General features: G+C 50.8%; 3 protein-coding genes and 1 pseudogene across 8 annotated transcripts; 1 reads left to right on the plus strand and 3 right to left on the minus strand.

The window, feature by feature from the left end:
* Nucleotides 1-212: 212 nt before the first annotated feature.
* On the minus strand, nt 213-4,046 carry RND2 (Rho family GTPase 2). Of its 3 annotated transcripts, none has more exons than XM_086357540.1 (5): nt 3,836-4,046; nt 3,263-3,350; nt 2,049-2,158; nt 1,233-1,367; nt 213-1,045 (listed from the first exon to the last, which is right to left on the minus strand). In XM_086357540.1, the coding sequence occupies exons 1-5, from the start codon at nt 3,935-3,937 to the stop codon at nt 779-781; spliced, it is 702 nt and encodes a 233-aa protein (XP_086213666.1). In that variant the 5' UTR covers nt 3,938-4,046; the 3' UTR covers nt 213-778. The 3 variants fall into 3 exon arrangements, with proteins under 3 accessions (XP_086213666.1, XP_086213667.1, XP_086213668.1); XM_086357541.1 differs by having other exon boundaries at nt 2,049-2,213; XM_086357542.1 differs by lacking the exon at nt 1,233-1,367.
* Nucleotides 4,047-4,289: 243 nt separating this feature from the next.
* Nucleotides 4,290-12,204, plus strand: VAT1 (vesicle amine transport 1). 3 transcript variants are annotated; one of them, XM_086357534.1, is made up of 6 exons: nt 4,290-4,787; nt 8,794-9,001; nt 9,395-9,565; nt 9,670-9,759; nt 10,296-10,537; nt 10,701-12,204. In XM_086357534.1, the coding sequence occupies exons 2-6, from the start codon at nt 8,809-8,811 to the stop codon at nt 10,782-10,784; spliced, it is 780 nt and encodes a 259-aa protein (XP_086213660.1). In that variant the 5' UTR covers nt 4,290-4,787; nt 8,794-8,808; the 3' UTR covers nt 10,785-12,204. The 3 variants fall into 3 exon arrangements, with proteins under 3 accessions (XP_086213660.1, XP_086213659.1, XP_086213658.1); XM_086357533.1 differs by having other exon boundaries at nt 4,290-4,442; XM_086357532.1 differs by lacking the exon at nt 4,290-4,787 and adding an exon at nt 5,410-5,881.
* A 151-nt stretch (nt 12,205-12,355) lies between these two features.
* IFI35 (interferon induced protein 35) lies at nt 12,356-26,074 on the minus strand. Of its 2 annotated transcripts, none has more exons than XM_086357536.1 (7): nt 25,930-26,074; nt 14,042-14,131; nt 13,603-13,750; nt 13,426-13,532; nt 13,138-13,324; nt 12,936-13,042; nt 12,356-12,706 (listed from the first exon to the last, which is right to left on the minus strand). In XM_086357536.1, the coding sequence occupies exons 1-7, from the start codon at nt 26,044-26,046 to the stop codon at nt 12,515-12,517; spliced, it is 948 nt and encodes a 315-aa protein (XP_086213662.1). In that variant the 5' UTR covers nt 26,047-26,074; the 3' UTR covers nt 12,356-12,514. The 2 variants fall into 2 exon arrangements, with proteins under 2 accessions (XP_086213662.1, XP_086213661.1); XM_086357535.1 differs by having other exon boundaries at nt 14,042-14,134.
* Nucleotides 22,421-23,218, minus strand: LOC147351538 (RNA-binding protein with serine-rich domain 1-like; annotated as a pseudogene).
* Nucleotides 26,075-27,269: the final 1,195 nt, after the last annotated feature.

Here is a 27,269-nt window from a genome sequence, read left to right on the forward strand (position 1 = left end):
TGGCTCATTAACTGAGATGAATAGTCCCAAGACACCTCTCTCTCCCACCTCTGGCTCCTAAAAGAACACTGCTGATCCAACTCACAGTTTTTTCCTCTGCTCTATCTGTGGGCATCGACAGGGAAGTTCTTCCTGAAGCCTAACTTTCCCTCCAGCTACTAGACACTGGTAGATTTTTTTTTTTTAAGAAAGCAACAAAACTAAAGCCACAGTCATTTTCCATGGACATGGGCTTTATTTGGACTCTACTGGGGGAAGGGAGGGAGAGAGCTAGGACTGGTGGGTAGATGGGGGCAGGGGGAAAGGGAGAGGCTCCTCAATTTGCTTTTTAATTTAGTGCATGTTGCCTGGAGGTTAGGATGAGTGAGAACAGCTGTGGAAGTGAGAGGTGAGGAAGAAAGAAGGTCAGAGAGTGGACACTTTCCTTGGGGAAGCGTGCCAGGACCAGGATATGGGGACTGGAGGTGGGGAGGAAGGCACCCCTCATACACTGAGACTCAACCAAGGTCACTGCTTGCTGCTGGCTTCCCCAGACCCCTGGCCCCATCCCAGCCTGCTGCCCAGATGCCTGCTCTGCTAGTTCCCTCCACTTGCCTTGGACAGGAGCGGAATGAGGATGTGGGAAACAGTGGCACCCTTCTGCCTCCCAACTCCCTTGTCAGGGAGAACTGTTCACTCGCCCGCCCTAAAGTCCCAAATAGAGTCAGGAGATCAGGAAGCCAGGACCAACAGTGGGACAACTGTGCCCCAGGCCCCCCGCCTCCTCCCACAGGACCCCTCACATGAGGTTGCAGCTCTTGGCTCTATCCTTGTGTATCTCGCCCTCGTTTCCGTTCCCATTCCCATTCCCCAGGTCTGGCCGTCCTGCCAGCTGAGCAGATCGCTGTAGTCCCCGGCGTGAGTCAGTACGGCGCAGCTGCCTGTGGCCACGGCCGAGGGAGGCCACGGTGGCCACGTGGAAGACATCTCTGACGCTGCGCTCAGAGGACCGGGAAGAGCACTCTACATAGGACACAGCTCCCACCTGCTTGGCCAGCACGGTGCCCTGGAAGGATGGAGTGAGTGGAGAGGGTCATGGGACTTAGCCTGTAGTTCAGCAAGGGGGAAGGAAGCTGGGGCACGGGGTTAAGGGATCAGGTCAGAGGCCAGGTCAAGGGATTAGCCAAATAGGGTGTTTTCAGAAAAGAGGCTGTGAGGGGCAGAGGTGAGAGGTCACAGATCAAGAGGCCCACCTGCTCATGCGTAACAGGGATAAGCCTCTGCTTTGACAGCTCCCTCAGTGTGGCCAAGTCAGTCCGCATGTCCAGTTTACAGCCAACCAGCACAACCTTGGCATTGGGGCAAAACTCTTGAGTCTCCCCTTGCCACTATTTGGAGCAAGAAAACAAAGTTAGGCAGCGGTAGAAGGAGGCACAACATGTAGGAACCATCCCCCTGGCTCACAGCATGTAGGAATCATGCACCCCTCTAGTCTCTCCCATGTAATTAAGCAAGCAGGTGACACTGGTGGGCTTGGGCTGAAAAGCACGCAGAGCTGTGGGAGAAGGGAAAGGAGGAGAAGGCAAGGGTGGGGGCCATGCAGGGTTGGCCAGCTTGGAAACTTCCCATTCCCACCCCCTTTCCCAAATTTGTTCCTGGGAACAGACCAATCCCCCCTCTCTTCCCACAACTGCAACTGAGAACTGGGGCTGCCTTAGCCGACTTCTGTCCATTCACCATGGGCTTTTCTCATGGAAATAGGGGCCTGCAGAGGACACCACAGGGGCTTTCCTGAGCTCCAGCAGCAGCACTCCCATCTCCACCATCCAGGGGCTCCCACATCCAGGGACAAGTAATCCCTTGAGTACTTCTCCCTGTTGTCCACCGTGTCCCCCAAATGCCATATCCAGCTCTAGGACTGACTTCCAGGAAGTCAGGGATGATGGGAAAAGTTGAGGTTGTCACACACTTTCTCCCTAATGGCCATGCTCGGCTTTAACTCCCTCCTCCTAGCCCATGCGTTTCCCTGTCCCCCTCAGTCTAGCTGTCCTGCTTCCCCAGGCTCCCACCTTCTTAAGGACACTGTCCAGTGTTTCCGGTCGGCTAATGTCGAAGCAGATGAGCACAGCATCCGAGTCAGGATAGGCCAGAGGCCGGACGTTATCATAGTAAGAGGAACCTGAGAGAAGACAGGGAGGGAGGGGACAGACGAGGGTCCTGAGAGTGAGGAAAGCCTGGAAGGGAATGGGAGACCTTAGCAATCCTGGCGGTTAAGGCATGCTGAGCAGAATGGGAAACAGTGGGTATTAGTCCCCATCAAGGAATCTGTTTCTCCGAGGAGAGCAGACAGAAGGGAGGTTAGGGGGCAGAAATAAGCTCTTCACTTCCCTAGGGGGGGTCTCTAAAAGTAATCATTCTTAATCTCTTCTGGGTCTTTGAGAAGCTCATGAAATCATTCAACATTCTCACAAAATTTTGCATGTGCTTTCTGGGCTTTGACAGACATCTTCTATAGCTCTCCAGGGGAGCCAAGCAAAAATTTAAAACAAAACAAAACACCCTCCCTTTTTGGAGATGAATGGGCAGGAGCAGAGCTCTTCCACTCTCCTTCTGGGAACTGATCTTGGATTTCTACAGTTCAGTCTAGAGAAGCAGTTTCCTGCTACACCCCCCCACCCCAAGAAATTCTAAATGTCTTTTCTAAACCCAGCCTTAGCTCCTAAGAAATATGTTCCAAAACAAAAGTCATTCCTTCGCAACTTTCCCAGGTATGCAGAATCCAGCTGATGGGACAGGCTTTCTCCTTCAGGTCAAGGTTTCTATGTGTCTCTGAAAGCTCTGCCTCAGTTTCCCTGGCTTTAAGCAGAGTATTGATTTTCCTTCCTCCTAGAATTGGATGGACTGGAGAAGGCGATGGCACCTCACTCCAGTACTCTTGCCTGGAAAATCCCATGGACGGAGGAGCCTGGTAGGCTGCAGTCCATGGGGTCGCTAAGAGTTGGACACGACTGAGGGACTTCACTTTCACTTTTCACTTTCATGCATTGGAGAAGGAAATGGCAACCCACTCCAGTGTTCTTGCCTGGAGAATCCCAGGGACGGGGCAGCCTGGTGGGCTGCCGTCTATGGGGTCGCACAGGGTCGGACACAACTGAAGTGACTTAGCAGCAGCAGCAGCAGAATTGGATGGACGGGCTGGGTTGAACTAGAGCCTAAGGATCTAGTCCAGGGAGGGATTACTGGGAGGCCTGGAAGTCAGGGTGACCCAGAGGGACTTGGCTACCTGAAGTGTCCCACATGTTGAGCTCAATGCGGCGCTTGTCGATCTCAAAGCTCGCGGTGTAGTTCTCAAACACGGTGGGGACATAACTCTGCAGACACGAATGGGTCAAGATGAGATCCTCCAGTCCTCACCCCAGACAAATGCACTCCTAATTCCCACACCCCGTGTAGCCCAGCCCCAGGACCCAAGTTGGTCCGGTGTTGGGCAAAGGGGAGATCCCGGGAGCGGCTGCCTCAGCGGAATTTCTGCCAGGCTCCCGGACCCCCCTCTCGGTCCTTTCAGGCCCTAATTCTTCCTCTTTCCAATGCCTAGGACCACCCCCCTCGACATTTCCCTGGCGCCCCCTCCGGGATCCTCTGGTTCTTCCAAGCCCCATTCATCTCACCCTGCTCCCCAATTCCTCCCACCCCAAACCTCTGCAGTCTTTCCAGAAACCCTAACGCCTTCCCCAGTCCTCCAAACCCCTCTCTTGGATCCCTGGTTACCTCAGCACCCATTTCCGTCCGTCCCCCAGGCCCCAGTCACCCACCCCCGCGGCCCCAGAGCCCCCCTCCCAAGACGCCGGTTCCTCACCCCGGGGTAGGCGTCCTTGGCGAACACCTGCAGCAGCGCCGTCTTGCCGCACTCCGCGTCCCCCACCACCACGATCTTGCAGCGGCCGCTCTGCCCCTCCATAGTCCCGGCTACGCGCCGGCCCCCCGCGCAGCCCCCCTCCCGGGCTCCGCTGCCGCCTCCCCCGCCGCTGCAGCTGCAGCCGCTCGGGCCGCCGACACCGGCATCTCTCGGGCCCGCGCCGAGCCCCCGCCCGGGGCTGCGGCCCCCCCTCCGCCCCGCCCCCAACCCGGCGGCCGCGCCCCCGGCCCCGCCTCCCACCCGCGCTGCCGGGAGGCGGGGCCCAGAGGAGAGGGGCGGGGCCCGGGGCCCAGGAACAGGGTTCTTGCGCGCGGAGTGATAGGGCCCCTGCGGGTTTGGGGCCCGCTGAACGGGGTTGTTTGACTGACTTCACTTCCTCCGTCCTGGGATTGGGGCGGAGTTCGGGGAAAGTTCTGAGAGGCAGGGTGGGAGCTGCACACGCATGAGGCTTGGGCCTTCTGCGTGCCCACGCGTGAACGTCGGTGTGTTACTGAGGACACGCGCGGGGGCACCCATCCACTTTCTGAACTGAAGGGGGCGCGAGAAGGTAAGGGGGAAAAGGAGTCTTTTTGGTTTAGTGTCTCTCTTCGACTCTCAAGTCCCGGCAGGGAGTCTTGAGGATATGTAGGAAAGGACTCCAACACACCTACCAGGACAATGGTGACGTCATGGCTTTCCGTTTCCATGGCAACGGCCGGTCGGGTCTGGGGCTGCAGTGATTTAACCGGGGGCCCGGACTAGCAGGGAAGCATGGACTGAGCTTCTCCGGCCAAGCGCAGGGTGGAAAGTTTTGGGGAAGCTGCGTCCTCTGGTGGATGCTTCGCGGAGAAGAGAGAAAGAAGAGGAAGACAGAACTGCCCAGGGTGACAGCCCTGCTGGAACCAGAGACAAGGTCTAAAATCATTTCAGGCTTGATTCGCAGCCTAACATTAATCAAACCTGTTTTGCATGTGCATGGCATCTTTTACCTTTCAAAAGCGCTTCTTTAAATAGAGGATACTCGATTTAATTGTATCTTTACCCTGTAAGGATAACTGGAGCAAGCAACATCATTTCCATTTTACGGAAGGAACAATTGAGGCACAGAGCTTTAACAAAGATAGATGGCTCGGTCACCCTGCTCCAGCTTTGCCACTGCAAGAACACAAAGAGTGGATCACATATGGGTAGTGTCAGAGCCTGAGGACCAGCTGGGTCGAGTTCTGCTCCACAGGTGGCTGGCTCCCCACATCTGACGTAAGCTCAGGTTTTGGGATCGTCCTTCAGACTGTCCCTCAATATATTTTAAAACTTATTTGTCATGAATACATAAATTAACTCGCTGTCTTCCTGATCCCAAGAATGACCTCGCGTGAGTCCGTACCCATAAGCTCGAGGTCTCCCCTTCTCGCGCTCCCGCCGCACCTGCCGGGTGGCCCTGGCCCTTTAAGTCGGCGCATGAGGCCCCGCCCCCGCCTCGGCGCTCCGCCCCTCCCGCTCAGAGTCCGCAGCCTGCGCTAGTCCTGACGCGCCCCGCCTTCCCCGGCGGTGCACTCTCAGTCCAGCTGTGCGCCCACGTCGCGAGTCTCAGCCATGTCCGCCGAGAGAGAGGTAGCCGAGGCGGCCACCGTGGTGGCGGCGGCCGAGGCAGGGGCTGGAGAAGATGCCTCTTCGCAGCCCCCGAAGGCGGAGGCAGCCAGCGACGCTCAGCCGTCTGCGGCCTCCGAGGGGCCCGCCGCCCCTTCGCCGCCGCCGCCGCTGCTGCGCTGTTTGGTGCTCACGGGCTTCGGCGGCTACGACAAGGTGAAGCTGCAGACCCGGCCGGCCGCGCCCCCAGCCCCGGGGACCGGCCAGCTGACGCTGCGCGTCAAGGCCTGCGGGCTCAACTTCGCTGACCTTATGGCCCGGCAGGGGCTGTACGATCGGCTCCCGCAGCTGCCCGTCACTCCCGGCATGGAGGGCGCGGGCGTGGTGATAGCTGTGGGCGAGGGCGTAAACGACCGCAAGGTGAGCGGGCCAGTGCGGGGCAGGGCGGGGAGAGGCTGAGCAGGCTACCGGGCAGTGGGGCACGAGTGGGCGGGCGCCGGGGGTGTGGCAGAGCTGGGGAAAACTGGCACGAACCCGGGTAGACGGGCTCCGAAGAGCACAGGACAGAAGACTGTGCTCTGAGGCTCCTGGAGAATTGGACTTATATTGGGGAGTGGGGGTTGAAATGGAACCCTTGCCCGCTCCCCAAACGTTTTAATCGTGGCCGCCGCCCAAAAGCGGCAGTGGTGCTGGGTGGGTGGGAAAACAATAAGGAGCCTATGCGCATGCGCTCAGTGAGCTTCCCGGCCCCCTCCCCCCCCCCCCCGCCCCCAACTCCCACCACCCATGAAACCTATTCGGTACCCCTGCCCCCTGAACTCTCCGCGGGTAATTGTCGTCTGTGACTCTGAGTGACGGTGGGAGCCTTTCCCCTCACCCCTGCCGAGGAAGCTTGAAGAGCTCTGTAGTCGGAGTTGGGCGGGGGCTCGGGGCCGTGCCAGAGCGCTAGTCACATGCTGCCCCGTGGTCTGTGGGGGTGTGAGGCGGCCCCTCCCAGAGCCGGGCCAGGGAGACAGGCACGCCCATCATGAAGGAGAGGGAGTCCACCACCCGCTTCCCCGCACACCGGCCTTCCGCTGATCGTGGGGGTAGGGGTAGGAGTGGGACTGCTTTGGTGGGGCAGGAGACGAGATTGGGTGTCTGGATCTTTGTCTTGGGCTCTCTGTCTCCCGTGACTGCAATATCTCCTCCGCCCGTGACTCAGCCAAGCGGACCACGATCCCAGGGGCGCCGCCCTTGGGAACTTGGGGCAGAACCCACCTCTGCCTTCCTCGGAGGGGACCTTCGCCTCAGGAACCGAGCTGGTGCCCATTTGGACCGGGGAAGGGGGTGGGGGTGTGGCACCGTGAGCAGGTTGGCCCAGCTCTGCCGGTCTGTGTCTCCTTTTTATTTATCGTTAATCTTGGCCAAAACCCCAGACACCGAATAGATCCAAATGATCAACTGTTTGAGAGACCTGGGGTAATAAGGCCTTTGCACATCGTTTGTTGAGGGGTTTTCTTTTCAAATCAGGCCCCTTTCTGGAGAGACTCACCAAAGGCAGGCTTCATCATGCCAGACCTACGGGCCCCAGATCCCAGAGCTGAAAATTTTGGATTTATTGTACAAGCATACATCGCTTTCCTCCTTAAAGGGCTTCTCCCTGGATTCAGCTTCCACCCCACCCTTTCCCCTGACTTCTAACTAATCCTACTCTAGGAAGGTGCTAAGAGGAATTTTTTTTTTTTTTTTTTTGGATGGGGGGAGTTTTAGTTCATGTTACTGCTCAAGGCCAACTACCTAACCCCTTCTCCCCACACTTTCCGCTTTGAAAATACAGGATGTCCTGTCCAGGGTAAGAATCTGATGTAAGAGGCTGAATTCTGAGGGGAGAGCCCTTCCTCGCTTCTGATATCTGAGCTGGGGAGGGGTCCTGGGCTGAGGGATGAGCATTAGCCTTGGTGAGTAGATCTTGTTCTGGACCAAATCTGGGACTGGCCACCACCTAGACTGACCAGTACACTTTTCCCAGTTCTCGATGGTTATTTCTGAGTCCGATAGTCCTGAGTCCTGGGGAGGCCATTCCCCAGACCTCCTCAGGCCAGTGCTTGTGAAGAAAGATGCTAGTCTCCCCTCAGTACTCCTCCTCAGTGGAGTGTGGGGGCTTGAGGGCATGAAAAAAGGGTATGTGTGGGTGTCCCATCCCCCTACCCCATGGATCTCAAGTCTGGTTACTATGCCGAATTCCCATCATTCCTGGCAGGATCCAAGACAGACTCAGATTGTCCTGGAACAGATCCCACACCTCCCTCTTTACGCTCTTCAGAGAACCATGAGAGGCTTTCCTCCACAGACTGCCCCCTTTCCCCTGTCCTCCCCTTGACCCTGGTTGTTAAACTAGAGGGAAAGCTCCTGTTTTCTTTGCTCCCTTTCCCTTCTGCTAGGAGGCTCTTGTGCCGTTGGCTGAGGGCCTGGGGAAGGAGAAGAGCGATGTCTTTTCCTGATAGGTGGGATGGTGTGGGTGGCTTTCCTTGTCCACTGCCCCTTTCCCCAGTCACTGGGTGAAGGTTCTTTCTGAGCCCTGGGTGCTACTCAGAGACCTTTACTTACACTTCCGTATGGCCCTTAGCACATACGCCCTATTCCTTCAGCTTTAAGATTGGTGACTGCCCCTCCTTGCTTCTGGTATTGTCATCATTGTCATGATTATTAGCTAACACTACGAAGTTCTTACTGTGTGCCAGATATTAGGCTAAAAAATCACTGAATGATATTTTTTTTTGGCACTTAATCCTCATTAACTGCCCTGTTTTACAGATAGGAGACCTGGGGCTCAAAAAGGTTAGACAGTGTTTATTTGTCCAAGATCATACTGTCAGCAAACAATGGAGCCTTTTTTTTTTTTTATTGCCAGAGCAGTTTGATATCTTCACCAGTATTTCATGCTGCCCCAACTATATGCTTCTTACACAATAGTAAAGTGTAAGATTTATAAGTGGAGATAAGGCCAGTATCTTCCTCAGGGAGCTGACATGAGTTTTGAATGTTTATATACAGTGATTACAATAGGCCCTGACCCTTGGTAAGCAGTCAATAAAGATACATGGTTATTGTTTTTGATGATATTACTACTATTATTATTATAACCATTACTCTGAGCCCTGCTGCTGCTTGTACTATTACTTCATTGCCAGGAAGACGGCCTTGTGCACTGTGGAATGTCGTAAATTACTAGCAGGTGAATGAATGAATGAATGAATGATGCTCTTTTTTTTTTTCATAGTTGATGTACAATGTTGTGTTAGTTTCTGGTATACAGCAAAGTGATTCAGTCTCTTTTTCCATTCTTCAAGATAGGGGACCGAGTGATGGTGTTGATCCGGTCAGGCATGTGGCAGGAGGAGGTGACTGTGCCTTCGGCCCAGACATTCCTGATGCCTGAGGCCATGACTTTTGAAGAAGCTGCTGCCTTGCTGGTCAATTATATCACAGCCTACATGGTCCTCTTCGACTTTGGCAACCTACGGCCTGGCCACAGCGTCTTGGTACACATGGCTGCAGGTGACAGGCACCCTCCATTTATCCACTTCCCTTATCCCACCCAGATTTCCTTCCAGGCCCCTTCCCTGCTGCATGTCTGGACTGTTGTCATGGCAACACTGGCTGCCTTGGCCTATGGTGCCCAGAGGCCTCTGCAGTGTTGTTGCCATGGTAACATTCAGGCACCAGGTCCAACCTGGTGTGCTATCCATAGCAACGTGCCCCTGCCCAGCAGCCCCTCCTTGCCAGTCACCCTCCCCCCAGTTGTCAGTCTTGGAAATTAGACATGGGGTGATGGAAGAAAGCCTCAGGATGAACCTAGGCAAAATGATGGGCTGGATCCTTGAGGGGTGGGAATGGGGAGTGGTGGCTAGGCAACCCATATCCCCTCCTTATGAAAGTGTCTTGCTTTAGGGGGTGTGGGTATGGCTGCCTTGCAGCTGTGCCGAACAGTGGAGAATGTGACCGTGTTCGGAACAGCCTCAGCCAGCAAGCATGAGGTGCTGAAGGAGAACGGAGTCACACACCCCATCGATTACCACACGACTGACTACGTGGATGAGATCAAGAAGATCTCCCCCAAAGGTCTGAGGGAATGGGAAGGGCTTGGGTGGCATGGGACTGGGGAGGGGGCGAGTCTCCGGATCTGTGGCTCCTAATGTTGTTCTTGGCCCCTTACTCTGTGACAGGTGTGGACATTGTCATGGACCCTCTGGGTGGGTCAGATACTGCCAAGGGCTACAACCTCCTCAAACCCATGGGCAAAGTAGTCACTTATGGTGAGTGAGTGGGCCAGAGATGAAGGGGGAGTTTGGGGAAGCATTGTGGGTCTGAGGGGTGGGATATTAGGGGCCCGGGGCTTTTGAAGGCAGAGGGTGTGGAGACTCCAGTGCTCTGAGAAAGCATCGCTGTTAGGATGGTCCTGGTTACTGCATTCAGGTTGCTGCCTCCTCGGTGTACCTACTGTCCTCTTTCATGAGTCATAGCAAATTCGGTGTTCTGTGTTCTCGTTTGGGGATTATTCCTGATACAATATCAACCTGTCTGCTTTCCTCTGTCCTACTTCCCAGGCTTCTTGGGCCAGCTGCATTTTCATTTAAAAAACTACTTCACACCCAAAATAAATAAGTAAAGCTCAGAGCAGTCTTTGAGTCAGTTGGGCCAGGTAGCCAGCAGGTGGTAGAAGGTTCTTCTGTCACTCCTGGTGCCGGCATAGATAATTGTAAGGGGCCTGCAGCGGCAGATGAGCATGAATCCAGACACGCAGGGATGTGCCTGGCCCCTGGGTTCACAGCTGTGTCTCTTTATGCCTCAGGAATGGCCAACTTGCTGACGGGCCCCAAGCGGAACCTGATGGCCCTGGCTCGCACATGGTGGAATCAGTTCAGCGTGACTGCTCTGCAGCTGCTGCCAGCCAACCGAGCCGTGTGTGGCTTCCACCTGGGCTACCTGGAGGGCGAGGTGGAGCTGGTCAGCGGTGTGGTGACCCGCCTCCTTGCTCTGTACAACCAGGGCCACATCAAGCCCCGTATTGACTCCGTGTGGCCCTTTGAGAAGGTGAGTGTGGTGGCTCTGCAGGGAGGGCCTGGGTAGGACACCCAGGAAGGCTTGGGGGTTACCAGAGGAGGAGTCCAGGGAGGAGGAGGAGGGCTGACCCCTTTAGGCCGGCTCCTAGAAGAGCCGGATGGTGCTGAAAGCAGAGTCTTGTTTTCCTCTCCAGGTGGCGGATGCCATGAGGCAGATGCAGGAGAAGAAAAACGTGGGCAAAGTCCTCCTGGTGCCTGGGCCGGAGAAGGAGAACTAGGCCGGGGGCTAGGCAACCCTCGGGGCCCGGGAAAGAGAGAAGTTAGGAAGCCATATGCTGTTGGCCACCAGACCCTCACTGTTCGGTCCATCCTCCGTCGCCGCACGTTGCCCTCTCTCCCCGCAAGGCCCCTGTGGCGATGGCCTCTCCCGTGCCCTGTTCTTTCTCTTTAGTCAGGGCTTCCCCCTCCCGCCTTCCTGCCCTCTGAAGAGGTTGGGAAGTGACCACTTGGATGTCTGGGCCCTGCCAAGGGGACAGGGAGGGTCAGAGGGAGGCCAGCTGCTTCCTGCCCCCACCCTTTCCCCAGGCCCACTGTGCTGCTTTTGTGCCAAGATTAAGGTTAGCCAGTCCCTTCCCGTCTTGTTCTGTGTGCTTCCGCCTACCCCTCATCACCGCCATGCCCCTGCCCCACACCTCCCCAAAGAATTGAAATGTCAGCTCAGGATATGGGGCCAATTTATGTGAATCCAGCATGTCCCTGTGTCGCCCTAGTGTCCCTTCAACCCGGGCCAGCCAGAGCCCCCCTTGTCGCAAGGCCTCGTCCTGTCGCCAACTTCTCGAGCACAATCGGGCTTCTCCCATCTCCAGGTGTTCTGCCGCTCTCAACCAGAGGTGCCTCTTCCAACTGGGGCGGGAGTCAGACCTGCCCCCTCTGTGGGAGGGACGTGGAGCCCCCTCAGCCCTTCACTGAGTTCTCTGGATTTGCTCTCAGTGCCTTAGCAAAGGAAACCTTGCTTGTGTATGTGGAGGTCCCTGCCTCACACCTCCTCCCCGCCTTGTCCTCCCCAGTGCCTTCCTTGTCCTGCTGGAGCTGGGGTTTCGCTGCTCCCCAGTTCCACAACACTGCCAAAAATCTGTATGTGTGCCAGTGGGCGGGGGGTCAGCCCTTAGCCTCCTGGGGCCTGGGCCATGTCCTGTCTCTGGGGCCGTCATTTCTCTGTGGTGGTGGAGGAGAAAGAGGCAGGAGAGCTTTCCCAACCTTGCAGCTAAGTGTGGCATTTACCAGCCAGAGCTCTGAGAGACGATGCCATCTGTGTCTTGTTCTGGGACCAACGTAAAAATCAAAGCACATTCTCCCTGTCGTCAAGGGAGGCAGCTTTTCAGTCAGCCCCAGACTTTGTTTACGTGGGTAAGGAGATAGAATAGGGGTTCAAAGTGGGGTGGTTTAGGACCTGGGCCACTGGAACCAAAGTGGGGACTTCCTGGGGCAGGGGTACAGTAGCTCCCTCTGCCCTGGGATCTGGGATGAGGGAGGGTTATTGCCCGAGCCATTGCCAATGGGAGGTGAGGGGGAGGGGCTCAGCCTCTTCATCGTCTGAATGAGGCAGAATAACGTGAAGTGTGATTGTTTTCGCTTTTGTGTACCCACCCCATTACCGAAGCTGCCTTTGTGTTTGTGTCAATAAAACACCAAACCCTGCGTCCTGGATCCTGCCTCTGATAGTGAAGGGGAAGGTGAGCTTGTGGAAGGCCAGCACAGCTAGCGGAAGGCTGAGGTTTCCCCCTCCCCCAGCCTCCTTCCATGCCCCGATCAAGTTTCCTTTCATGAAGTGAAATGAGGAAGAGGATCATGCCATGCGGGCACTTTTACTGTTCTGGGGCAGCATTTCACCGCTCCTAGTCCCTCCCTCCGTTGACCAGCGTCATCACTTTCTCCTGTACGTGCCTCCAGCCCCAACCTGGTTTAAGAGTCTTGGCAGAGGGGTGGGCTTAATGAGTAGGGCAGGCTCCTAGCCTGACTTCGAAGTGAAGACTGCCAGGCCCCGCTGTCCCGGGGGCACGACTGTCACAGCTTCCACCTCCCCGCCTCCACGGGTGGGTTTCTGGAAGTGGATCTCCAGGACGTCTTGTAGCTCCGGGCCATCCAGGACATCAGGAATGTTGAGCACCAGCACTGACTGGGGCACAGGCTGGGGCCTGACCTGGAAATGGAGCCAGGAGATGGGTAAAGGCTCATGTGGGCTGGGCTTGGGGAGGGGCAGAGGTCGGGGCAGGTGGTGACCCTGGGAGTATGGGAGGGGGCAGGAGGCCTGGAGAGGTGGGAAGCGAATGGGTCAGTGGGGTTTTGGGGCTGTGATTCCCTCCTTGGGCAAGTTTCTGGCCTGCAGACAGGTGGCCTGGCCCAGTCCCCATCTTCATCTTCCCACTTACCTCGGCCTTCTGGATTTTCCCGCTCATATAGGGAGAGACTCTCAGACAGGACTGCTGTTTACCCAGTGGCACCACGAACTGGCCCATCTGGCACAGGTGCTGGGCCACTGCAGGGACAGGGAGCGGGAGACCTTTAGCATCCAGGGCTCTCCCTTCCCATGGCCTGATGCCCCGGCTCTCATCTCGCCAGCAAAGCCCTTACCTCTGTCCTCAGTAAAGCCCAGCATGACACCCCCTTGCAGCAGTTCCCTCATCTCCACGTCACCACCTCCATTCTTGGTCTTGCCAAAGAAGATCTCCAGCTTGTCCAGCAGCTCTTCCTCACTTAACTTGAGCCCAGCAGGAAACCCACTGACCAGCACTCTCTGGTCATTCATCTGGCTGGACACCTGGGGAAAGACAGGAGGAAGTGGTCCCAGGCACAGCCCAACACCCTTGTGTCCAGTGCCTGGGGCCCCCCGCAGGTCCTAAGGCCCTGCCACTCTGTCACCTGGATGGTAGTCAGCATGGGTAGCTCCAGGGGCTGGACTTGAACCCTCAGCCGGAACCCTTCCACATTGATCTGATGCTCCTTTTGCTGCAGCACCTGCTTGGCCACTGGGGAAGGGGAGCAGAATTGGTCCTAGGAAGCCTCCCAGCCTCTCTCCCCGGATTTCCTGGAGCTCACCATTGGGGTCATCAAAGGTCACCAGAGCAGAGCCTCCAGGCAGAGGGTAACAAATCCGCACATGGGAAACCACAGACTTGGCCATTGCCTTGCCCTCCTCAAAGTGTCCTCGGAACACCAGGGGGGACTCGGGCACAGGGAATGGGACCTGCGGGTAGGGGAAAAGAGGGTGATGCAGACTTCAGTGTTGGGGAGAGTCCCCAACTCCCTCCCAGGAGGGAAGCACCCCCGATTATATGTGACTGATGCTGAGTGCCAGGGATTCATCCTGAAACGAGAGCTGGGTGAAGAAGTGGAGTAAGTAAATAAGTGGATAAGGATACACAGAAAGGAAATGGCAGAGCAGGAGTGAAATTACAGAGTCAGACACGACTGAAGTGACTTAGCAGCAGCAGCAGCAGCAACTTTCTCTACAAGGCCACAGCCCCTCGAAGCTTACCTTGTCTTGGGGGCAGTCCCTGAGATTCCTCTGCAGCTCCTGCAGCCTCATCTTTAGTCTGGCCTGTTCCTCCTGAAGGGCCTGGAGAGCCTGCTGGAGCAGAAGGGAACAACCAGAGAATGAATGAGCCAGGGGAAGGGTGCCCTGCTCTTCAGGACTCTCCAAGAGCAGGGCTGATGCTCAGCCTGAGAACAACCCAACCCATTTACCCTGGCCTGGGCTTGTCCTGGCCCAGCTTGAATGCCCTCATCTGCTGCTCTCAAGGGCAGGAGACTTTGCAGCAGCCATGGCTGGGTCATTCCTGGAGCCCTAGAGTTTAACAAATGCTGATCAAGGGACTTCCCTGGTGAGTCCGGTGGTTGAGAATCCACTTTCCAATGCAGGGGACGTGGGCTTGACCCCTGGTCTGGGAACTGAGATCCACATGCAGCCAGGAAACTAAGCCCACGCGCCACAACTATTCAGCTTGCATGCACCACAAGCAAAGACCCAGCACAGTCCAAAACAAAACAGAAAACATCGATTGAGCTCCTGCTATGAGGGACTGGGCATGACACAGGGCAATGGAAGACAAAGGTCCAGCCCTCAGGCCTGTATAAAATGGTACTCAAGACAGTTCACAATCACACAACTGATGGTGGAGGACAGCAGGAATTTGGAGGAGGGACAGTCCTATAGGGGTTAACACAGCTAGGGAGACCTAGAAGAGGAATAAGGGCTTAGAGTTTTAAGATAAGACTATCAGCTAACATTTATTAAGCACTTACTGTATATCAGGCACTGTGCTAAGCCCTTTATATGAATTATATCACTCACATCTTGCAACACCTTATTAAATAAATACACTCTTGCCCTTATTTTGCAGAGGAGGAAACTGTAGTTCAGAGAGATCAAATGACTTGCCCACAGTCATCTGGCCCTAGGCAGTCTGACTCCAGACTCTTAATCTGTGCTTTACAGTGAAGAAATCAAAGTTAGAATAGGGGAGTAATTTACCCAAGATCTCCCAGCCTGTCCCATGACTGCCACCCTTTCCACTGTGCCAAGCAGCCTTTCAGACTGGGCGTGATTTGGGGCAGGTCCAGAGAGAGAGCAAGAGCTGACAAATGGCTAGGGGAATGACACCAGGGATGGGAATAAATGCACCTTTGTTTGTGGATCGCTCACCCTGCAGTTGGAAGCCTGATAAATAAGGTCAGCTCAGGGAAGTGTGATCTCAGTAGGAAGGACGGGACTCTGTCCTGGCCATCTCTGTGTCCCCAGCACAAAACAGGCATTCAGTAAATTGTGTGTTGAGTGAATGAATGAAGTGAAAGAACGACATAACAGAAGCATATTACAGAGGGTGCTGAATCATTCAGGGTGAGTTCACTGTTTTAAGCAGACAAAACCTAGGGTTTGATCAAATAATGCTGGGTAATGAGTAGTGAGAAATAATCAGTGATTCTCAGAGGCAGCAAGATGACATCCATGAGTCAGGGGAGCCCATGTAGTGTCATGTGGAGAGGTGGGAACTCTGACATCTGGAGACAGCATGTCCCCACTAGAGTGGCAACCCCATCTTGGCTCTAGCCAAGTTTTCTTCACATGGAATGTGGTTTCAGTATCCTATATCTTCCCATTTCTAAGGGAAATCAGAAACCTGGATTTTTTTTATTTGAAAAAGATGGCTTGACTTAAAAAAAAAATATGACAAATAAAATGCGTTTTTCAATTGAATTCAGTCCTTAACCTATCCTCTTTGTACTTCTGCTTTAAATCTTGATCTAATTATACATATTGTTTGAAAACCTAATAATTGGCAAGGCTATTCAATACGTAGCTTTAAATAAGTAAATTTATTTATTTTTAAAAGCTTCATAAATACAATTTAAAAAAATATTCAAAAAGGAGAGTTTATCAACAGGGAAATGGAGAACTAGTGAAGATTTCTGAAAGGGGGAGTGAGGTGATGGATACAGTGTTTAAAAGAGCTCAAAAAATGGGCAGAAGACCTATATAGACATTTCTCTGAAGAAGACATACAAATGGCCAGGAGGCACATAAAAAAAATGCTCAGCATCACTAATTATTAGAAAAATGCAAATCATAATTACAATGACCTCAGATCAGGTCGGAATGGCCATAATGAAAAAGTCTATGAATAATAAATGCTGGAGAGGGTATGGAGAAAAGAGAACCCTCCCGCACTGTTGCAGGGAACTTAAATTGGTGCAACCAATATGGAAAACAGTATGGAGGTTCTTTGAAAAACTAGAAATAGGGGCTTCCCTGGTGGTCCAGTGGCAAGGGATGTGGGGTGATCCCTGGTTGAGGAACTAAGCCCATGTGCCGCAATTACTGAGCCCTTTCGCCACAACTGGAGTCCGTGTGCCTCAGTGAATGATCCTCATGATGCAAGGAAGACCCCATATACTGCAACTAAGAACTGACCCTGATGCCGCCAAGAAATAAACAACTAAAAACAGAATTACCCATATCATCAAGCAATGTTGTTTCTGGACATACATCGGGAAAAGATGAAAACTCTAATTTGTAGAGTTTTCACTGACACATGCAGCCTAACGTTCATCGGAGCACTATTTATAATAACCACGACCTGGAAGCAAGTTAAGTGTCCACCAATAGATGAATTCGGATAAAGATGTTTTATACATGCAATGGAGTATTAGTCATAAAAAGAATGAAGTAACGCCATTTTGCAGCAAGATGGATGGACCTAGAGATTATCACACTAAATGACATAAATCAGATGAGAAAGACAAATATCATATAATATCACTTATATGTGGAATCTGAAAAAAAAGATACAAATGAATTTTTGACAAAGTGAAGACAGACATAGAGAACAAACTTACAGTTACCAAAGGAGGAAAGGGGTGAGGGAGAGATAAATTAGGAGTTTGGGATTAGCAGATGCATATTACTATGAAGAAAATAGATAAACAACAAGGACCTCTTATATCACACAGGGAACTCTATTCAATATCTTATAATAACCTGTAATAGAGAAGACTCTGAAAAAGAATATGTATATATGTATAAGTGAATTACTTTGTTATATACCTGAAGCTAATATAACATTGTAAATCAACTATATGGAAAAAAAAAAAAAGATTTCTATCTGACAGTGATGGCAGGATGAACTGGAGCAGCAGGAACTGTGGAATGAGGAAACAAACCCAGATTCTGCAGCTCTAATTCTTACAGATGTGACAGGAGCTGACCTGAGCCTCTGGCAGTGGGTACAAGGAACACGTGTGTGTGAGTATGTCCCTTGAGGAAAAGCCCCCAGACTCTGGATGTTGTATTAAGGAGACAGAGGGGACAGACTGGAGAGACAGTGCTGAGGTTGCACCTGGGTGTTCAAGGGTTTGGTATAATTTCATTGACCCAACAGGCAAGGGAAGAGAGCCAGTAGTTATTGGGGACCTGCTAAATGCCAGGCACAGTTGGAATCCATCCCATTTAAGTATCATAAAACTGCTTCCTATCTCCAATTCCCAGTGGAAACTTCAGACTTTTCAAGGACAAAAAAGGCTGATTATAGTGATTTACTTGAATTCAGGACTGCCCTGATAGCTCACTTGGTAAAGAATCCACCTGCAATGCTGGAGACCCCGGTTCAATTCCTGGGTTGGGAAGATGTCCTGGAGAAGGGAAAGGCTACCCACTCCAGTATTCTGGCCTGGAGAATTCCATGGACTGTATAGTCCATGGGGTCGCAAAGAGTTGGACACAACTGAGCAACTTGCACTTGAATTCAGCTATACATGCTATTTATTTCTTTAACATTATAACTTGGTCCCTAAGTGGAAGCCAACATCCGTCAGGTGCTCAACTGAAAAAAAAAATTGCTGTCCATTTTACATTGAGCTTATTGAGACTGTAAATTCTGGATACTTAGGAGTGAGTTAATGATTTGAGGTTCATTTGACTACATGCAAACATTCTTCAGAATGCTGAAGCTGAAGCTCCAATATTTTGGCTCCCTGATGTGAACAGCCAACTTATTGGAAAAGACCCTGATGCTGCAAAGGATTGAAGGAGAAAAGGAGAAGAGGGAGGCAGAGGATGAGATGGTTGGATAGTATCACTGATTCAGTGGACATAAACTTGAGCAAAACCGGGAGACGGTGGTGGACCTGGAGGCCTGGCTTGCTGCAGTCCATAGGGTCGCAGAATCAGACATGACTTAGGTACTGAACCATAACAGCAACAAATGCATTCTCCTCCTTATTTGTGAAGTTTAGAACCTGACCACCCCTACGATAAAATCTCATGCTGTCTGTGTTCATCATAGCAGTAGTGGCAGGCAGTGTAACGTGACAGTTAAGAACATAAATTCTGGAGCCAAATCTCCAGGACTTACATCCAGCTGTTCTTACTACTGCAAGACAATGGGCAAGTTGTTTAACTCTCTGTGCCTTGGTTTCATCTATAAAATGGGAATACAATTTCTACCTATGTATAATTTTATTTGTGAAAGTAGTTTCTGGCATCTGATGAGTGCTATGTTAAATGTTTTGTATTTAATAATCCCCATTTGATAGTTGAAGAACCTGAGATCCGTTAAGGTTAAATAATAAGGGGAGTTTCCTGGTGGTCTAGTGGTTAAGATTCTGGGCTTTCACTGCCATGGCCTGGGTTCAATCCCTGGTCAGGGGACTGAGATCCTCTAAGCCAGTGGTCCCCAACCTTTTTGGCACCAGGAACCAGTTTCACGGAAGACAATTTTTCCGTGGACTGGGGAGGGGGATGGTTTGGGGACAATTCAAGTGCATTACATTTATTATGCACTTTATTTCTATTGGGGCTTCCCTGGTGGCTCAGACAGTAAAGAATCTGCCTGCAATGCAGGAGACCCGGATTCGATCCCTGGGTTGGGAAGATCCTCCTGAAGGTGGGCATGACAACCCACTCCAGTATTCTTGCCTGGAGAATCCCATGGTCAGAGGAGCCTGACTGGCTACAGTCCATGTGGTTGAAAAGAGTCAGACATGACTGAGTGACTAACACTATTTCTATTATTATTACATCAGCTCCACCTCATATCATCAAGCATTAGATCCTGGAGGTTGAGGACCCCTGATATAGATTTTCTGCTCTGCACCATGCAGTCCCATATTATAGACTCTGGAGACATAGCAATGAAAAAAAAAAAAAAGGAAAATATGTTCCCCCTTCATCTGGTTATGTCCTAGTGCAAGTCATGCAGTGGGACCAAAAATAACAAAAAAGACCCTTAGTGGGCAAAAGTGAGTCAAACCTAAGGCTGTTGAAGACACATGGTGGCAGGAACAGGACTTGGAGGATAGGACTCTGGGTTAGAACAGTATGTAGATAGAATAATGATAGAAGCCAAGAAGATGGAAGAACGCATCCAGAAACAGAATGAGTGATCTTTGGGACAGTGATCTTTGGATCCCCGGCAGTCCAGTGGTTAAGAATCCACACTTCCACTGGAGAGGGCAGGGGTTCGATCCCCAGTCAGGGAACTAAGATTCTGTATACTGTGCAGCACAGCAGAAAAAAAAAAATCTTCGAAGATACCTAGTCAGTTTTCAGGAAAGATAAATGAACGCAGAGGATTCTCAGGTGGCCCTAGGGGTAAAGAAACCACCTGCCAATGCAGGAGATGCAGGTTTGATCCCTGGGTTGGGAAGATCCCTGGAGGAGGAAATGGCAACCCACTCCAGTATTCTTGCCTGGAGAATCCCATGGAGAGAGGATCTTGGTAGGCTACAGTTGCAAACTCTTTGCATAGGGTTGCAAAGAGTCGGAAACAAATGAAGCAACTTAGCATGCACGCACGTAGAGGAATGCTGAGAGGAAGAAGAGGGCGTGGTCAGGACAGGCCAGGGCCAGAATTAGGTAGTGTCAGAGACACAAAGGAAGACGAAAAATAGAACAGCAAAAGAAAAAGAGGGCTACAGGGAAGTCCCCTCCCTCATATGCTTCCATATTCACTCATACAACTATCAACTACGAGGCACTTCTTTGTGCTGGACCCTACTCTAGGCTCTGGGGATACAGTAGTGACCCAAACAGAGAAAACTTCACTGTGGAGCTTTTACATTCTAGGGGATGAGCCATATGTGTGTGTGTGTGTATTTGTGCTCAGTCCTGTCTGACTCTTTGCGACCCCAAGCACTGTAGCCCTCCAGGCTCCTCTGTCCATGGGATTTTCCAGGCAAGAATATTGGAAAGTGAAAGTGTTAGTTGCTCAGTTGTATCTGACTCTTGCAACCCTATGGACTGTAGCCTGCCAGGCTCTTCTGTCCATGGGATTGTCCAGGCAAGAATACGGAGTAGGTTGCTATTTCCTTCTCTAGGGGATCTTCCCAACCCAGGTCTCCTGCATTGCAGACAGATTCTTTACCATCTGGCCCACCAGTCATTTCCTTCTCCAGGAGATCTTCCCAACCCAGGGATCAAACCTGCATTTCCTGCATTGGCAGGCAGATTCTTTACCATTGATATAGGCCATGAGTATAAACGTGAGAATTATCCATGCAGAGATATTTAAAGTCACAAACTAAATGAGATCAATAAGAAAGGGTTCAAGTGCTGATTTCTGGGGTATCCGACACTAAGAGATCGGGGAACAAGGTAGAACCAGCTGAAGAGAATGCAGAAGAGAGGCTAGTGAAACTGGAGGGAGAGCAGGCATGAAGAACAACACGTTTAAGGAGGAAGAGCCTGGGCTGGGCACAGTGCTGGTAACAGGCCTTCTGCCAGGAGGCATGATAATGACCTCTGAGATTGAGCAAAAAAAACCCCCCAAAACAGTCCTGCTTATCATAAGGAAATGGTCGGCACACACACAAGGATAATTATTGTAGCCTTGTTTACAACAGAAAAACAAAAAAAGAAATCTACATGGCCAGCAGGAGAGAAACAATTCAGTATAAAATATTAGGTGCTATGTGTTTAGTCTGTCTGTTTGTGACCCCATGGCCTGTAGGTCGCCAGGCTTCTCTGTCCATGGGATTTTTCAGGCAAGAACACTGGAGTGGGTTGCCATTTCCTCCTCCAAGGGATCTTCCTGACCCAGGGATTGAACTGGCATCTCCTACATCTTCTGCATTGGCAAGTGGATTCTTTACCACTGAGCCACCTGGTAAAGCCCATATAATATATTACATAGCGATTAAAACACATAGTAACGAGGAACATTTAACATGAAGTGCTCACAATAAACCAAAAAAGCAAAATATAAAATTGCCTATAAATATTCACCCCACTCCAGTACTCTTCCTGGAAAATCCCACGGACGGAGGAGCCTGGTAGGCTGCAGTCCATGGGGTTGCAAAGAGTCGGACACGAGTGAGCAACTTCACTTTCACTTTTCACTTTCATGCATTGGAGAAGGAAATGGCAACCCACTCCAGTATTCTTGCCTGGAGAATCCCAGGGATGGGGGAGCCTGGTGGGCTGTCATCTCTGGGGTCACACAGAGTCAGACATGACTGAAGTGACTTAGCAGCAGCAGGAGCATTCTTCCTAGTCTGTTGATTTTAAACATTTTAACTCATGAAGATATTTATTAAAGTATAGAAATGCAAAAAAATTATTGGAAGATGGACATCACAGTGTCATTAATAGAGGTTGTCTCTCAGCAACGAATTTAGGGTGATTTTTTTTTTTTTGAACTCTAATTCTAGGTTTATTCAACACAATTCTTTTACTCTACTCAACAAACACAACATTATCTAAAATGCTACAAAGTTACAAAACTCAAAACAGAAAATTTATAGTACTGACTGTACAATAAAAGCCAGAAAAGCCATGCACACATTGCCAAGGTAACCTGCAGGACCACCACGAATACCAACACAGTGGGGGTTCTGTGGTGACCTGGCACACCTGGCTCTCAACTTACCAGTTTCAGAAAGAGAGGGAGACGTGGGGGGTGGTGTGCACGCACACGTCTAAAAAGAACCATTTGGGTAGATAACTGGAGATATCTTAGCCTAGAGGTCAGAAGAGGACTCAGGCAGGGGAGCAGGGCCAGGCTAACAGGAATGGCCGTTGTGTAAAAGCATGTCCTTTCCTGTGGGACTCCACAGGCCTCCAAGTCATCTGTCGAATGGGAAAACGTGCTCCCACACTGGCGTTGACCCATCACTAGGAACCCCCTGTTCATCTCTGCTGGCTTTGCCACCGAACCGACTCTCAGGAACTAGAAATGTGGAAGCTTTCTAGCTAGAAAACAGGAGGGGATCTTTATAAGCAAGTTGCTAACCAAACCAAACCCACAACACTCTGCAGCGGGAACTCTGCTGCCCCGGGAACATCTCAACTGCTCCCTTCACCTTCCAAGTCTGCCCCTGAGGAGGGATTTCTTTCCTACCAATCCTTCTTTGGCTAGAAAAGTGACAGAAGTGAGTTGGATGGGGTAGAGCTTCAGTGGCCCTGATTATCGGGAGGAGTTGGAACTAGAGTGTCTCCTGTCGTGGCGGCAGCCCCGGGAGAATGGGATCGTGGGAGCGCCAGGGACTTGCGCCTGTCAAGGGGAACATGACTTTCTCCTCATCCCTGGACCTGCGCCATGTGGGAAGCAGTAGCAGCATTCTTCGGGGGCGGGTTAGAGGGGGATTTCCTGGGGGTTGGCCAAGGTCAAGGGGCCATAGAAGCAGTAGCTGTGATGTTCTGGTCATTGATTTATTCTCTGTCCATGAGCTTCAGCACCTTCTCAGTCTCATGTGGATTTTCAAACTCATGCATAGGCACAGCCTTTTAACAGATGGGGGTGGATGCTTTCTACAGGCATATGTCAATCATTTTAATTTTCCCAGAAGTGGAGAATATCTTCATGATGTGATCCTTGATCATATTCCTGGTGAGCCTCCCCATGTGTTCTTTGGTGGGTTTAGGGGAAGGGTTCTTTTCCTTTCCATCTCTTTCAGCTGGTTTACATTTGGAGCGTGAACGCCACCTGTTGTCATGTCTGTGCCAAGAAGGACTTGGAGAGCCAGAGGAGCTGCTGGAGCTGGAGCTGGGGAACATGCTGGAACTTCCTGAGCCGTTCGATGCTGAAGATGAGCTGGAGCCACTGATGGAGACTGTGCTGGTGCTGGAGCCCAGACTGGAGGCAGAACTGGACCGAGACCTGAAACTGCTGCTACCACTGGAAGTGTTGTGCCTCTTTTGACTTTTATCTCTGCAGGGACATCACTTTGCCAACAAAGGTCCATCTAGTCAAAGCTATGGTCTTTCCAGTAGTCATGTACAGATGTGAGAGTTGGACCATAAAGAAAGCTGAGCACCAAAGAATTGAGGCTTTTAAATTGTGGTGTTGAAGAAGACTCTTGTGAGTCCCTTGGACAGCAAGGAGATCAAACCAATGAATCCTAAAGGAAATCAACCCTGAATATTCACTGGAAGGACTGATGCTAAAGCTGAAGCTCCAATTGGCCACCTGATGTGAAGAGCTGACACATCAGAAAAGACCCTGATTCTGGGAAAGATTGAAGGCAGGAGGAGAAGTGAGTGACAGAGGATGAGATGGTTGGATGGCATCACCGACTCAACAGACATGAGTTTCAGCGAACTCCAGGAGATAGTGAAGGACAGAGAAGATTGGCGAGCTGTGGTCCAGGGTCTATGAGGTCTCAAAGAGTCGGCCACTGCTCAGCGACTAAACTACAAATGATTCTTCTTGCTTGACTCCTTGATGGCCCTTTTATCTTTAGACCCATACTTGGACTTTTCATCTGAGTGAACTTTGCATTTAGTAGAAGGCGCCCTAGTCCTGGATTTCATATTATTTTCTTTGACTCCTAGTAAGCTCTTCTTACTATACAGAGGGATAAGATGGTTGGATGGCATCATCGACTCGATGGACATGAGTTTGAGCAAGCTCCAGGAGTTGGTGATGGAAAGGGAAGCCTGGCATGCTGAAGTCCATGGGGTCGAAAAGAGTTGGATATAACTGAGCGACTGAACTGACTGACTGAAGCTCTTTTTTTCCAGTTCCGATGAAACCATTCCCCCTTCCTGAGGTGTTCAAAGCAGCAGTGGTGGTCTGACTTATCTGAACTCTCACTTCTAACTGGAATCTGAGAAAGGATCCCTAATTGACTGCAATTTGTGCCAAAGTGCATCATCTTCGCACCACTGTGGCTTCCTCCTGCTCTCAGGGTGATTTTTCAAAATTACAGTTTCCTGAAACTACCTTCCTTATTTCCTGTTTAAGAGGAAAGTCCCTCTAAGAGAGTAGTTTTAGGACTTCCTTGGTGGTCCAGTAGTTAAGAATTCGCCTGCCTGGGATGAATTGACAGAGTAGCATTGAAATATATACATTATCATATGTAAAATTTGATAGCCAGGGGAAATTTGCTGTATGACGTGGGGAGCTCAAATCCCGTGCTCTATGACAACCTAGAGGGGTGGCATGGTGTGGCAGATGGGAGCGAAGTTCAAGAGGAAGGGGACATACATATACTTACGGCTGATTCATATTGATATATGATAGAAACCAATACAACATTGTAAAGCAATTATACTGCACTTAAAAATAAATACATTAAAAAAAATCCACTTGCCAATGTAGGGGACTCAGGTTCGATCCTTGATCTGGAAAGATCCCACATACCTCGGAGCAACTAAGCCACAACTACTTGGCCTGTGCTCTAGAGCCCAGAAGCCACAACTACTGAGCCCATATACCTAGAGCCGGTGTTCTGCAACAGGGAAGGCACTGCAATGAGAAGCCGGCATCCCGCAACTAGAGAGTAGCCCCCCACTCACCGCAACTAGAGAGAGTCTACTTGGAACAACGAAGACCCAGCACAGTCAAAAATAAATAAAATAATTTTTAAAAGAGAGAAAGCAGTTTTAGCAGAGTGGTAGGAGTGAGGTGGGGGTTAATCAAGATCGTCCTGGGGAACTAGGGTTCTGAAAAGGTTGGTAATGTTAACAATAATGAGCAGGTATTGAGCACTTAGTATATGCCAAGCAGAGTGCTCAGTGTTCACTGTGTATTTTAGGGATTATGTAGTTTAATTCTTGCAGATAGGTATTCTTCTATGGAAGTGTTACTGTTATTCCCACCACACAGATAAGGGAATAGGACTTAGATTGTAAGCATTAGAGAGGCTAGTAACTTGCCCAGGGTCACACAATTGGAGGAACCAGGCTCTGAAACCAGTCAGGCTGCCTCTAAAGTCTGTGGTCTTTCTTCCTACATTTGAGAGGCAGATGAAACATTTCCAAGCAAGAGATCTGTGTAACAGATGGGGTAGTATGAGGGTGAGAAAGGCTGAAGAATTTAGATGAGATTCATTCATTCAACAGGTGTTTACTGAGTGCCTACTGCATGCCAAGGCACTGGTGATCAAAGTTGGACAGGCTGAAACTAAGCAGAGGGCTTAGTCTACCGTGAGCAGGGGCATTCATGGGTTGGGAAAGCGGAGACCAGAGCAGAAACGGGTTGTGGGGTGGGGGTTAGGTCTCAGAGGAGGAACACTTCTTCCCCTCATCCTGAAGAGAGTCCTAGGTTAAGCTGAAATGGAAATGTTAAGGAGGGGAGGAATTTGTTAAGGAAGATCTCAGGAGATGAAGGTGTGAGCAATTCCTGAATTTTTAGGGGTCACATAACCCTTTTGAGTATATAATGAAAATGATGGATTCTTTCTCCCGAAAAATGCACATCCACACAAGGACTTCATGATCTCCTGTGGTGCAGTTTTTAGAACTGTCTCTGAGGCAGTTAGAGAACCAACACCCTAGAGATGTCCCAGCCGGTCTCTCCCTGGACCTTCTGCAGGTCTAAGAGACTGGGCAGGAAGAGGCTTGCTTGCTAGACTCTGAGAAACCGGTAGATTCCTGGCCAAAAGGGGCGCTCTTCTGATTCTTCCCACCCCCAAGACCCTCCTCCTCACCGACATAGTCTGGGATCCGGTTGGCAAGAGGTGAACCTTCAGAGCTGGGCACACATCAGCAGAGTCCATAGGAACTAAAATCTTGCTTGCACTTTGAGGAGCTTTGGTCTCACCCATCGGAGCCTGGAAGACACTTCTTCCTTATGCAGGCTGTTTGCTTTCACTTTCTTTTCGCCGAAGTCCCTGCCCCTCCCACATTCCACCCTGGGTGGCTTCCTGGTCTTCAAAGTGGACTTCCCCCAGCTATGAGGCCTCGGGGAAGTTACCCTACAAGCAAATACAAACTGAATGCTGGCCCATTCCTTCCAGCGTAGCAATCCCAGTATAGGCCTATTCGTAGAATTTTGTCTGCTTTGTTAATGGCTTAGAATGTTACCCAGAACATGCAGATGTTAATTGCAACCATGATAGATAAAAGCCCCAAGTTTGCCAAACTGTGGTTAATAGCCAGCATTTGAGTGCTGTTACATGTCCAATTCTGCTTTTCATGTATTAACCTTCAAAACAACCTCTCAAAGTTGGTTTTTTTCCATTTTACAGATGAGATTCTAAACTTGTAGACACAATATAGAAACTTGCCCAAACTCCCACTGCTAGAAGTGATACAAATATCCAAGTACTTGAATTTTTGCCACAGAGGGTTTATATTTTAGTTCCATTTGTGACTCTTGAGTAGGCAAGCTGTTGACACTTACTGGAGACATCCAGGGCTTCCCTGGTGGTTCAGATGGTAAAGAATCTGCCTGCAATGCAGGAGACCTGGGTTTGATCCTTGGGTTGGGAAGATCCCCTGGAGAAGGGAATGCGTCCCCACCTGTATTCTTGCCTGGAGAATTTCATAGAGCCATCCAGCACTTAAGGATGCAAGTATAATTAAATACTGGATTGAGGTTGAGGATGAGTCAAATGCAAGTATAATTAAATACTCCAGGATGTCTTCTATTTTCACCCAATCCAGGGTTTCCCACTATTTTAGGCCCCTTTCTCAATCTCTCTACCCCTCATGTAAGTATGCCAAGTTTGAGGCTTGGTAAGTAGGCCCATTTGAATCCTAGTCCATTTAGTAGCTTAGAACCAGCTTAGCTAGAGAGCCTATTTCATCAGTAAAACCTGGTCACAGTTAAGTACCCAATGAGAGGTGAAATGTCAGCTAAAAGGGCCAAATGCCTTTTCTGCAGTACAGTGGTGCCAAGTCAGAGCCTAAACCCCTTTCCTGCCAGACCATTTGGGATCTCTCCCTCGTGCAACCAGGAATGGCGGCACTGTGGCTCAAGGCTTCATTGCTGGTGTCCGTCCCCATCTACAGCAGTTCTCCAGTGTGCTCCTCTTCCAAATAGCAC

Source organism: Bos grunniens, chromosome 19 (genome assembly GCF_055505025.1).
Source record: "Bos grunniens cultivar Pamir isolate PY7600 chromosome 19, Bosgru_T2T1.0, whole genome shotgun sequence".
In the NCBI taxonomy this organism is placed as follows: Eukaryota; Metazoa; Chordata; class Mammalia; order Artiodactyla; family Bovidae; genus Bos; species Bos grunniens.